General features: G+C 40.7%; 1 protein-coding gene across 5 annotated transcripts in view; it reads right to left on the bottom strand.

The window, feature by feature from the left end:
- Window positions 1-8,869, bottom strand: part of STAC (SH3 and cysteine rich domain) — a 79,351-nt gene extending 70,482 nt beyond the window's left edge. The window contains exons 1-2 of one of the 5 annotated variants that reach the window (XM_088167134.1): window positions 8,769-8,869; window positions 8,534-8,621 (exon numbers count right to left, since the gene is read on the bottom strand). Coding sequence is in view for 3 of the 5 variants with exons in the window: in XM_014891670.2 (XP_014747156.1) it covers window positions 7,645-7,761 (117 nt within the window). In the remaining 2 variants the exon portion in view is untranslated. Of the gene's footprint in view, window positions 1-7,427; window positions 7,564-7,644; window positions 8,126-8,533; window positions 8,622-8,768 lie in introns of those variants that run through there. The other 4 variants (XM_014891670.2, XM_088167124.1, XM_014891669.2 and 1 more) reach the window with 4 other exon arrangements.
- Between the last annotated feature and the right edge of the window lie 3,960 nt (window positions 8,870-12,829).

The raw sequence follows: 12,829 nt of genomic DNA, 5'->3' as shown, positions 1-12,829 counted from the left end.
ATGCTTGTCATACAAAGAATTACAGCTTTCTATCAAGTGGTTACGATTTACTTGCATTTAAACTAAATAAAGTGCACAGGAAAAACCAATCTCTAAGCCATATTTTGGATTTCAAAAATCCAAAATTGATGTACTCCATTACCCTGAAGAAATTTCAGGCCTTCAGCACTCTCATATACCTAGAGGTATATTTTAGACCACATCACTCACTCTTTGGAGCGTGACATGGAAGGATCCGAACTAGTAACTATAGGAAGGTATGAATGTTTCAGCAGTGGTCTGGAAAGCAGCGGAGCTATCTTGAATGTGCTTGGATGTGTAAGAGACATTTAATTTCTTCAAAGTTGTTAATACTAATACTAATGCTATGAAACAAAGATAAATAAAAAGACTCTGTGAATGCATGCTCTTGGAAAACTGCAGGAAAATAGTTATCTCAAAAAGGAAATTTGGACTAAGAAGAGTCTACAAAGAAGGTAAGGAGGGGAACAAGAGAAAGAAAACAAATAAAACAAATGGTGTGGAGATAAAACTGGACTTTTCAAGCACAGTTCTTCAGGTAAAAGGATATTACTTGGAAAGAAAAGCTGAGTGAGTCCTTTGAAAATGTATTTTAGGAAATGTCAATGGACAGATTTGGGCTAGGGAAAGAAAAAGAAGAAAAAAGCTGTGGTACAGTAAGGACAGAATAAAGGCTGGTTTGGACTTTCAGCAAACACTCCAGCTTAACTTCTTCCCAGAACCATGATCCTGGGGAAAAACAACAGGAATAATATGAAAGAGATTACAGAAATTTATGGCATGACATTAAAAAAGCAGTTTAATGTGTCTGTTGAGATGAAAGGGAGAAAAGAAACTAGTTGAACTCTGCTATAGAATTTTGAAAAGTCCAGAAACAAGTTTCCTTAACAAGCTTTATCAAGACAGAAATGATGTGAAGTGAAATAGAGGTCTCTGTTGAGAAGCAGAAAATTTGATCCCAGCAAATACAAATTTGTAGACCTGCCCTCAACATAATTTGACAAAATCAAATCAAAACTAAACAATAAAAAAAGATAAATCCTCCTAGATCAGTTGTAATGAATAGGATGAACAATTTTCTAGAAAATGTTTTAGGTCAAAGGTAGATTGCGTCTACTTGGATTTCATTTAAATTATTGAATACGCTGCTGAAAGGGAATTTATTAGCCAAGACGGAAAAGAAGGAAAGTTGTAAATAAGTTTTATGGAAAGTTCAGTGGGAGATGGTTACTGTTGAAAGGAGAGATTGAGGGTTGGTCATTAGCGCTCTTCAAAGAACAGCACTGACATAGTCTTAGGGTCAATATTGCTCTCTCTACTTTTGTTACTGGATTTTTTGCTAAGATTACGCATGCCATAAGGCCATTTCCCTCTGGCATTGCTGAGGAATGGATTTGGCGCAGACAGCTCTGTGTACAGCTGCAGACTGAGCTCTGGGTGGCAGGACCCCAGGCAAGACTGTGAACTGCTGACCCTTTGCATAACAAAGGGTATGGGGACCTGTGGCACAGCCTCAGAAACACGGCAGGAGCAGAGAACTCCAGACTTTCCCACGTTTTCCTGTAAAGGTGTAAACCCCCAGGGCTTCCTTGGTTTGGGGTCCCTCCTTGGAGGCAACTGCCTCAAGCTGTTATTTTGCTATTGCACTGTGATTAAATTGTTTTAAGACTTGGAACATCTGAGAATGTGCTATGAGAAATCTGGGTTCAAGTGGGTAAGGAAACCTGGTGTGACTGTGTGAGTGTAGGATGGGAAGCTGAGAAGGGGCCTTGGTTCCAGCTTGGGTGGATGGGTACATGGTCAGATGGGGACATTTAATATGAGGTGGGAGGCACTGTCACATAAGGAGAGGCCTGGAGTCAAGAAAATGTGAAGTTCAACCCTGGAAATGCAAATTTCTGTGCCTGAGACCACGCAGATGAGGACAGAAAAATGTATCCTGCCTGGATCCCCTGGAAATTCCAGAAAAACAGAATGCAGACCTCTGGTTCACCAAGGGGTGAGTGACTAGGAGACACAAACAGTAGAATCAAGATTTCGGGGAGTTAATGATACTGTACAAGCTCTCATAGAGAATATCTTGCACAAACTCAGTCACTTTTTTTTCAAGGAAGATTATACAATACTGAAATGGGTGCACTGCTCTGCTACAAGAATGAGATGAACAACGAAGAGTTTAATTTATGTCAGTCCAGATTATTCAGTATAAAAAATAAAAGGCTGGTGAAAGATATGAAAGTCTATTATGCGATGGAAACCTGCAGCAAGAATGGAAAGGAGATGTTTAAGATAAAGCAATATTATTATAATTATAATGCCACACAAGCTGGCAAAAAATAAATGCAGACTGGAATTAGAAGAGGATGAAGCATAGAGGACATCCCATAGCCATTATTAGACCATACAGACGCTGGCAGAGCCTTTTAAAATAGCGGTAAAAGCTGATTTCAACAGAATTACTTTATGAAGAAGAAAGAATACAGTGTAAGAGACTGAGACAGAGGGCTGAAGTCTCTTCCATCAGTGTAAACAACTTGTTTTGTTTCAGTGAAAATTAGCACTATTTTAAAAATCTGGGTTTTTTTTAACACACCAGATTTCAGTTGAGTAATTTTTAGTTGTTGAAAGGTAATAGATGTCTTCTCCATTTTGGCACCATTGAAAGTGTGGATAGAAGAGAATGCACTGATCACACTTCTCTTTTGTCTGAGATATCTCAAAGTGCCTAGAAACTTATATGACATATATATCAAAGTAAAAATAATACCAGAGAGTTTCAATCAGAACAAGGGCAAGAAAGAAATGTCAAAACAAGTGTAAACACAAGAATGAGTCTGCTGAGGAGACATTGATAGGTTAGAGTATTACTTTCCTGCTTTAATGAAACTTTCCTTTACATAATTCGTCGCAAACCACATAAAAATACTTAATCTAATTTCTTTCCCTTCACAGCATCTACTCACCACTTTACACAGAGGCATGGAAGTAATACTGAGAAGCAAAACTCTTCTTTCTTCCCTTTTCACGGGATTTTTTTAAGCTGTTTGGTATTCCTTTGAAGACTACAGCAGTTTACATGCTGGATATTTATCATTGGTGTGGAGGGTGAAACACTAACTGCACACTGTACTCCCTGCCCTTTTAAAATATTGATGAGCAACCATCTATGGAGCCTCATAAATTATTAACTCTTTAAGCAAGGAAGATTTCTGCTTAACAGCATAGCACAAATTCTATGTGATTTAAATCCCCCACAATCCAAAGAGTTTTAAGCTGTTTATGTTAGTTCAATATCCAATATTAACACCTAGTTTTGAAACCTCAAGTCAGCAATATTGCTCTATTGATCCAGCAGAACAGTGTGGGGATATTCAATAGGATATTCATAAATGAAGTCTGCATCTTGAACTTCAATGTTTAATCCTTTTATTTGCTTCCTAATATTTTCAACTTCCAGTTTACGTACTGCTTATCAGGTTAGCTCATGTTGGAACAGCTTCTGCATCTCCTGAATTTGAAGATAATGGTTTGCATTTCCCTGAATATTGTCCAGTGGGTAGTCAGTGTGTGAAAGTGTCAGACTGAGACTGACTCATTTATTTTTAAAAATACGTAGTCCAGATACCATATTTATTTGTAGATATAATTTATCTTTTTTTTCTTCAATTTTTTTGGCTGTTCAAATTACCTAGATGACCTGAGTGTAAGAAATTTCTTTGACCCATGAATTTGTGGTTCAGAGAAAAATTTTGAATCCTTCCAAAGATGTGTGATTACAGTACAACACAATTACAGTTGTATTTTATCAAATAAAGTAGATGAAAATGGGAAATATGTGGGGAAAAAAAAAGTCTTCACAGAAATCCATCAATATTTTCAAATAAGTAAATTTTACATGACAGATTACCCCTAATGGCAGGGGCAGGACTTGATATCCCTTCTGAGAAACCCTGAAAGACTTTTAACATATTGACATGGAACTCTAATAGCTTGAAGATCAGCAGTGCTAATCTAGCCTAGTGGCACTAGTTCAAACATTTTAGATGCTCAGGTGTCCCCTAAAACCTAAAAATGCTAAGAGAATTTTCAAAGATAACCCTATTATCCAGGAATATCCCAGCCATTGCTCACAGGAGAGTGATAACAACTTGATTCATACCTAAAGAAATGAGCAGATGGGTTCTTTTCTCTTAATATACAAACATCAGTGAGATAAGCAAGAATAAAGTCAACAGAATTATGTGCCAGCTACGCCAAAACATAAAGAAATCACGCCATGTGTAGGATTCCTGTCTTTGGACACATATTAATTCAAATTTTAGTTTTCTTTACTAGATTCCAAGGTACATATAGATAAAAGACATCAGAAATATGATCTCTGCTGCCACTAGATTTCTGCTTATTTGCTAAGTTAGTAATTCAACAAGTGTGCAGTCTGTCATTAATTGCTACCACCCAGAAGAAATTTTCCCCCAGGATTCATTAACTAATGACTTCTTCCCTTGCTGTTGTAAATTTACAAAATGCTTTGACAAACTAATAATTTGCCCTCTTGGAAACCAGATGTAAATATCCCAAACAGGTGGGAACCATTACTACAAACACATGAATGTAATAAATTTAGGAATTGCATGTATTTGTGGGTCCTACAAGTCATTCTCCTGATAAACTTCAAAGTATCCACTCAAGTCATACTGAGGTGAGAAGTAGATTTTCTTTCAAGAACCAAGAAATTAGTTTAATAAATTAATTATTAGTTTTGCAAGATTCTTAGCCACTCAGGCTTTAGGGTTTTTAGCACAGTAGCAGTACATTTAGTACCACAGAATGGATCTTTCAACAGCCAGGGTGCGCTCACCTGCAACTACACTCCTAATCCATAAGGAAAGGTGTTGGGATGCTTTAGCATATGTCTAAGAGTGAGCTGCTTTCCTGCAACATAGGTGTGTGACTAACACATGAGAGTCATCCTTCCAAATTTCAGCTACTTGGTAGCAGCCTGAAGTTCTGCCTCTCAAACTCTACTCAAAAGTTGCAGTACCTGCTCTCTGTCATCTTCTAAGTACAATCTGGAGGGTGTGAGATAAGACTAATTTCTAGACTTTAATATGACAAGGGATTATGTGCTACCAATGTCCATGGTTACTTTGGACTGAAAGGAAGCTTGGAGATATTAGCTCTACATTACTTTTTTCAAAATTGCTTTTCTACTGAAGTGTTTTCAAAGGCATTTTGAAGGTTCTGTTTGTATATTTGGAGTCATAATAAATGGAGTGTTTTGCCACAGAAAAAATTGGCAAGTTTGGAGTGTTTTGCCACAGAAAAAAAGTCATTGTGGGCTAATTAGATACTGCACAAACTGTTCTGCAGTAACTGCAGCAGACATGAACTTGTTAACCTAGGCAGCAGAGTACCTGAAGAAAGCTTAGTTTTCTGTGAATGACAGGACAGCTCCCTCAGCATGGGACACCACAGGACAAAAGCACTGACCTATGTTTCTGCCAGACTCTAGTTTTTGAACAATTATCTTAACAAATAAAAGAAAACCCAAGCATAAACAACATCGTTATAAAATCACGGAATTTTTTCAATCCTCCTGTTTCCTTGGACCAAAACAAGAAAGCTTATTACCCCAGTGATCAGAAGGCTCTTTTGACTCTATCTATTGAAATGACAATACATCATGCTATCTGATCATATCTGCAGCTCTAAAATGTGAGGAGACAGATTATTTGTTTACTTCGAATATCTCTATCCAAGTAATGGCATCAACTGCATGGTCATAGCTTTTGCCTATTCCAGTGTATTGCTTCAAATGCTCAAAAGACTGAAAAAAATTGATGATGATAATGTTTGATTGTAAACTAATTTGCAGCCTATTTGTTCTCTGGCCAGATGTGCCAAATTCCTGTTGTCATCCTTGGAAGAACATGGGAGGAAAAACAGCAAGAAGGAACCCTCTGTGCAGCTCTTCACTTTCTCTAAGTTTTGGATCCATGCCAGTCTGTTTTGGGCACAGCATTCTGTAACCCAGCGGGAAAGTCCCTCAAGCATCATTGTTATCAAGTGGCACATGGAGCTCCTTAACCATTCTGGCACAGGATGAGGATCACAGCTGGGATCACAGGGAGCACACAGCCCACCAGGTCCCATGCACAGCCCAGAGCTCTTGAGCAGCTGGTGCTGGCAGTGCAGTGAAGGCTGCAGTTACTTTTGGGACCCAAAAGTAACTAGGGGCAAAGCTTCCCACTGCCCATATAACACTTCAGTAATTCCAGAGAAATGGACTCAGGGGGGTAGGATTTAGGTACCATATCCTTTTAGAGCCTGGTCTTATACCAATAATCCATTTATTTTTCATTTTCCATAAACCAGGGGGACTCCAGTAGAGAAATGTATATAGTAAATGTTGTATGCTATTATTACTGGAAAAACTCTTTTCTTTTAAAGAGGTTGTACTACACAGGGAATACCTCAGCTTTCCTCCTTGGAATATAGCTTCTAAATAAATATATAAAATAAAGAAGCCCAAAGCCTGCATCAAAACTCTACCCACATGGACAGAAAATTTGAACTCACTCTCCAGAAAGTAGAGACCTATAACTGCAGAACATGTAGCAGTCTTTCTTTATTAGACCCAGTCAGCCACCCACTGGCTTTAAACTCAGGCCAGCACATATCTTCCCTGTCAAGCAGCTGTTTTGCTCACACACTAAGTCCTGAGGCTTTACCCACCTGTAAGCTCCTAGTGACAAGAACCTCCCTATTTTTATATGTTTACACAGCATCACTATGAAGTTCACAGAAAGATCTGTAAGATGCTATCATGGTATCAATCATAAGTAACAGAGGATCAGTAAAAGCATATTATCCAAGCCAGCTGCAAGGAACTTTAATTATGTAAGGTTAATACTTTACCTTTTACCTCTCTGTCTTCCAAGTAACACCCTGGCAGTCAGAAAAACTTTTCACATGCAAGTCAATTAAAAACTCAGAGGTCACGCCATTTGGGCTGAAAGTTGATTTTCAGTAAGGTAAATTGAACCACACTGAAAAACTCACAAACAGAATAAAGGCTGTAAAAAAAAAAAATCCTTTTCTGTGTGGTGTACATTGTGATAAAGCTGTGGCTTAGCTCGTTTTAAAAGGCTCATTAAACATGAAAGTTCACTGATGAGTTTGCCAGAGAAGTCAGGTGAAATACCCCAAGCCTCCAGACAAAAATATTTCCTCTGAACCTTTGAGAAAAATAATTTTTTCCAACAAAAACCCCTTTAAGTGGTCTGATACTTGGTGTGAAAATAGCTAACAACATCCATTGACAGTGATCCCCTCCCTGAGACCTGCCACTACTCCAGGATGTTACTGTAATAAAGAGGAGAAAACACAGGCAAAAATCCACAAACCCGAACATCTCAGAAGGCAGGTATTTTCCCAGCTCAGACTCCTGAGATGACAGGGAGAATTCAGAAGCAGGGGTGTCGGAGCAGGCATCGCAGTCAGAGATGGCTCATAGCACACTGCCACTGATCCTGACACAGGGCTCCAAATGAAAATCAAAGAAATACATCTCTTTTCAAAACAAAGAAAGAGGGAGAAGAAAGAATCTCATTCTCTGAGTACCTTTGATTCCTGGCTGGTAGTTGATGCTGGAGAGGGGGGCTGCTCTGTGCTCTCCACTTCATTCTCTTTCTCCACACTCTCCACGCTGACTTCAGTCTTGCTGCTCGGAGGAATCATTTTACCTCTAAAACACTGCTACTATCAGGGGAAAAAAAGCTACAGATGGTTCTTGCTTTTTTATATTTAACGTCCTCTCTCTTCGCTGCTCCTCTAGAGCAAATGAACTCCGACCGCTTGGTTTCACTGTATTTGCCAGATGAGAATTCTCTGGATTTTCTTTTTCTCCCTTCCCTTCTCCTCCTTCCTCCCTCTCCTTTCCTATGCAATTGTGCTGCGAGGGAGTAAGTTATCGATGGTTCTGTAGGTCAATTGTGTGCCTGCTTTTCCCTGATACTCCTCCCTCTCCATATGAAGCCTGGAGGTGTGGAGCAGCGTCGTGACCGCCAGCCCCATAGAGGAGAATGAGCTGAAGCAGCAAGCCCGAGCCGCGCGCGCGCGCACACAGACACACACAGACACAGGCACAAACAGACACACAGACATACAGACACAGACACAGACACACAGGCACAGACACACACACACACAGACACACAAACGCACAGACACACACAGACACAGGCACACACCACACAGACACGAACATACACAGACACACAAACACGGACATACACAGACACGGACACACAGACACGGACATACACAGACACGGACACACACACACAGACACACACACAGACGCACACACATGGTACTGGAGGGAGGAGTTGTATTTCTAATGCTGTGAATAGCTCTGGAGAAGTATGTGCTGTCATAATAGGGAAAGTAAGTAACACTCGCACACACACACAGAGGCAGGCAATGTATATGAGATTTGGAAGCATTTTACCTTTTAACAGACTGAGAAGACAGAGTTGAAGGCTACCCTTATATTCTTTCATGTCTTTCACTGAAAAAAAGAATCCAGCAAAAGGGCTCTAGAAAAAGAGGAGAAAAATGACTCTTTTTCCTTGTCCCAGAGAAGATTGTTTAAAATCCTAGCTACTCAGTGTCTCTAAGGCTCCCACCTTGCCCACATCCCAAACTTGCTAGCAAATGACAGGACAGAGTCAGGGGAGAGTTACCTGTGGATCCATGTGTTCCTTGCTCCCCTCCCAGGCAGGGAAGCCCAGCTCTGAGCCATGCACACGCAATCTGGGTCATCTGGAGCTCCCACTATCATGCACATACTACACCTATAGGTTGTCATAGTGATAACACTCCATCAGGCAGCAGCAGAGCAGAAGCAGCCATTGGGAAGAGTCTGTTGGTTTCCCCCAGTGCCGTCTTTCCTGAGGATGCAGCACCTGAAGTCATACTTGGGTCTGCAGTACTACCAGCAGAAAGTCGGCACAACTTTGCTGTCTGGCTCAGATTGCTTTATATTGCTAGAGGTTTTGCCTCTGATTTAAATCTGCTGCAAAGGTGCCTGTCAGCTTTCTTCCCTGGTGAATTAGGGTCTGTATTGTGAAAGGCTGAATGGATGTGCTTCCCACCAGATACACTTCGCTGAGCAGGAGCCACTCTATATGGCTGGTGGAGATGACTCTTTCATGTCAAGAAAATAGAAAAAAGGAACCCAAATATATTTATAATAGCAATACTTACATCCTGGAAAGTGAGAAGAAAAAGAAGTAGTTGTTTAGTGAATCTATGCAGGTGTTTGGAGGTGATTTGATGGGGTCTAAGTCAGATATGATCTTTAGTACGTTGTAGCTCTGGGAGAGAACACCAGATTCCCCTCTGGCTCCATCCCTTAGAAACACAATTACTACTTGGAGCTGCCTTGCAGGCCCCCTTCACCTCAAATAATCAGTGTGTGAAAGTGAAAGCAAGTTTACAAGATAATAGGGGTTATACAGATGAAAGCCAGAGCAGAAATTGTCCTGCAGCCTCTGTATTCTTAATAAGTATGCAGAAGACGGAAATAAAAAAAATCAGCTTCTCTTTGAATCCCCAGTGAATCTTCAGGACTAGAACTTAGATGGGGAAAAGATCTTTATGTTTTTGAAACAGAGCATGTAAGATACCAAAATCCTTAGCAGACAATAAAAATGAAATGCTGCAATGCTATTTGTTTGTACAGCTACTTCAGAGCAAAAGAGTGTCTTAAGGGTCTGCCAGTAGAACCTATTATTTGGCCTGTAGTCACTAACACGACTACAAGGATCAAAATGAGTACACTGTTTCCTCTTCAGGCAGTGGCAGTGACAACTGAGCTTGAAGGAAATACAGAGCTCAGAGTGGCAGATTTGGCAGGTAAGTAGAAGAATTTATTTCCAAGGGCTTGCTTTCTAAAACGCAGCAGTGTCTTAGACCATTCCATTCAGTGCTGGAGGAATTCTCTACATGCGAAGATAATTTCTTCAACCAGCAAGTAAGATTTTGCCTTTGCTGTAAAATCATCCTCTTAGCAATGAGCAGCGACTTGTCAGAGCCACAGTTTTGCAGAATTAGGGCAGCTGTGGGCAATGGAGATCTTGGCAGGGCAACAGAAATTGAATACTCCAGCTCTGGCATCCTTCCCTGATGGTCCAGCCTAGAACAGCCAAGCCATGGCCTGCCCCCTGCAAGGACTGTTCTGTGAGCTCAGCAGCCTGACAGGTGAGAATCATAAAACTAAATTCTGCCTGATTCCCCACAAGGCTTGTCATCTGGTCTTTCCTGTTAAGAGGCTCAAAAACATGGTGAACTTGCAGGTTACCTTTGAAATGGATGTGGAGTGGCTTGTTAATAGTTAATTCTCTATATGTTGTAAAATCCTGCACACATGTTGTATGAAGAGCTTGTAGTGTCATGATTGTGCGACTATCATACCACTCTTTAATTGTTTTACCAAATTAGTACTAACACCTCCTGCACTCGTCCCAATTACTCACTTGTCAGCCAGGATAGATTTGTCAGTTTCTTGACAATTAGCTTGGGAAAGATGAATAAAACATAAAGTTTTACCAAAAAAGCAAAAAGGAAAAGAAATTTGATTTGTTAAATTTTTATTTCCTTCCACAGGAGCTGGCTGTTGAAGATCTAATACACAGTATAACAAAACAGACTGATCAAGTTAGATGAACCTACATCTCTAACCCACGCTTCACTCCTGAGAAGTTGCACTTGTGATTACTGCTGATCAGTCTCTACAGGAAGGTATGCAGAGGAAATGGGAGCACTGCAGCACAGTGCTAAACAAGAGGAAATTGAACAGCTTCTGTAGATTTCTGGAGTGGGGAAAAGCAATTTGGATGAATAAAACATGAGCGCCAATTCCCAGCCCCCAGCTGAAGTTGTTTCCCTGTGTAAAGGCTGTTGTGTGTTGCCTGGAGTCCCTGCCAACCATTCCTCTTCTGGAGATCTGATGTTGGCTGTGTGGGTGCTATGTCTTGTCTGCCTTCCTTCACTCCCAAGCTCTGGTCCCACACACAAAGGTGACAGGGTGTGGTGCCCCCTCCGCGCTGGGGCTCCTGTAGTTCTTCCTAAACTCTGGCTGAAGCCAGCCTGATAAGAACATCCCCGAGGCTCCCGACTCCAGGAATATATAAATACACACTTGCTGTACTGCCAAGTCCTACCTGCTGGAGACCTTCACAGTGGCTGGTGGGAGTAAGAGAGTAAGCTGGTGGGATCTGGCCCATGTCATAGATTTTGCTTCCCTTTTTTTGGCTTTTTCAGTATGGACATTCCTTTGAAATATTTGAGCACTTCTGCCAATGATATACATGCACAGGGCTCCATTTCACTAAAGGAATGATAAGAAATCAGTACTTATCAAATATTTTATTTCTGTTAGGCTCCTGTGTTAGTAGAGAAAAAATAAGGAAAGAGGGCAATATAATTTTCAATATTCAGAGCTTGGTGCATAAATCATCCCATGCTTCTGGAGCAAAGAGGTTCTAAGGGAGCATATAGAGATGATATTGCTTGTAGATGACACTGGTTTAAATTACTAGAAGTGTACAAAGCAGTGAGGAATCAGTCTGGTTCCTGCAGTCTGGATTCCTCTAAAGCAGACTCTTGAAGGAAAACAAATCAAGTCCACTGAGTCCAACTCCAAGAGGATGCAGACTGAGAGCCACAGAAAACCACTAGACACACAAAAAAATGTTGTTGTAGTAGCACTTGTAGTGAAACTTGATCAGCCTCACCCCAAGTCCCTCAGTCCAATTTGTGAGTACTCCAGGTGAGAAATAGTTCTGTTTCTTTGTCGAATAGATTTTGTCATTGTGGAAACTGGCAACAGGGTACCTTGTGCCATCTGTGATGAGAATTTTACTTTTGGCATGGTGCTTTTGCCCAGATGTACTGGTCGATATCTTCACTGGACTCTTCTCTCAAATATCTGCTTCACCCACAGCTGGCTACTTGACTGCAAGGACCATTGCTCAGAGTATCTTTCTGTGTTTCCAAGTGACAGGCTGGTGGGCTCTTCTCTCCAGCAAACATTGTACCCACAGAGAAAACAAGATTAAAATAGTACAATGAGGCTGGGTTTTTTTGTTTATAATCACCCACCCCTTGGTTGCTTACTAGAAAATCTTGGCAGTTCACTGAGCAGCTAATATACTAACAAACCCCTGTGGATTCCTGCTTATCTAAATGCCATCTGAGGGCTACAATCATCAGCTCATCAAGCTGGAAGCAAAAGCTGGTCGATGCCCTGAAAACATCCCCAGTACTAATGGAACACTGGTGGCTTGCATTTTGACTAAATCATCTCAAAGTATTTTTTAGAGGTAAAGTATTAAGCCTTCCACTGCTCCAGGGAGTTTAGCGAATGAGTAACTGGAGGAAGCCAAACCAACAGATTTCTACTTGTACTTAAGCAGGAAAAAAACTGGAACCTTTGCCTGAGCATTAATTTCAAAGCCCTCTTTCTCTTCATCCACAACAATGCCACAGGGAGTGATGCACAGATCACACTGCATCTTCGGCAACTTGAATGTATCTTTTAGGGAGGTCACAATGAGATTGAAACACTGCTACATAGACATCTAGACCGGGAAAATGAAGAGTGCTGCATCCTCTTGTGAAAGTGAGAAATATTTGAGAAGGGGAAAAGAGGATTTAATTATAAAAGATGGAATTTAGCCAAGATACAGCATGTAATATGTTCAGTCCTACAAAAAGCATGGCAGTATCTTTAAATAACCAG

Source organism: Sturnus vulgaris, chromosome 1, assembly GCF_052056855.1.
Source record: "Sturnus vulgaris isolate bStuVul1 chromosome 1, bStuVul1.hap1, whole genome shotgun sequence".
Lineage (NCBI taxonomy): Eukaryota > Metazoa > Chordata > Aves > Passeriformes > Sturnidae > Sturnus > Sturnus vulgaris.
This window is presented reverse-complemented; position numbering and strand designations above follow the sequence as displayed.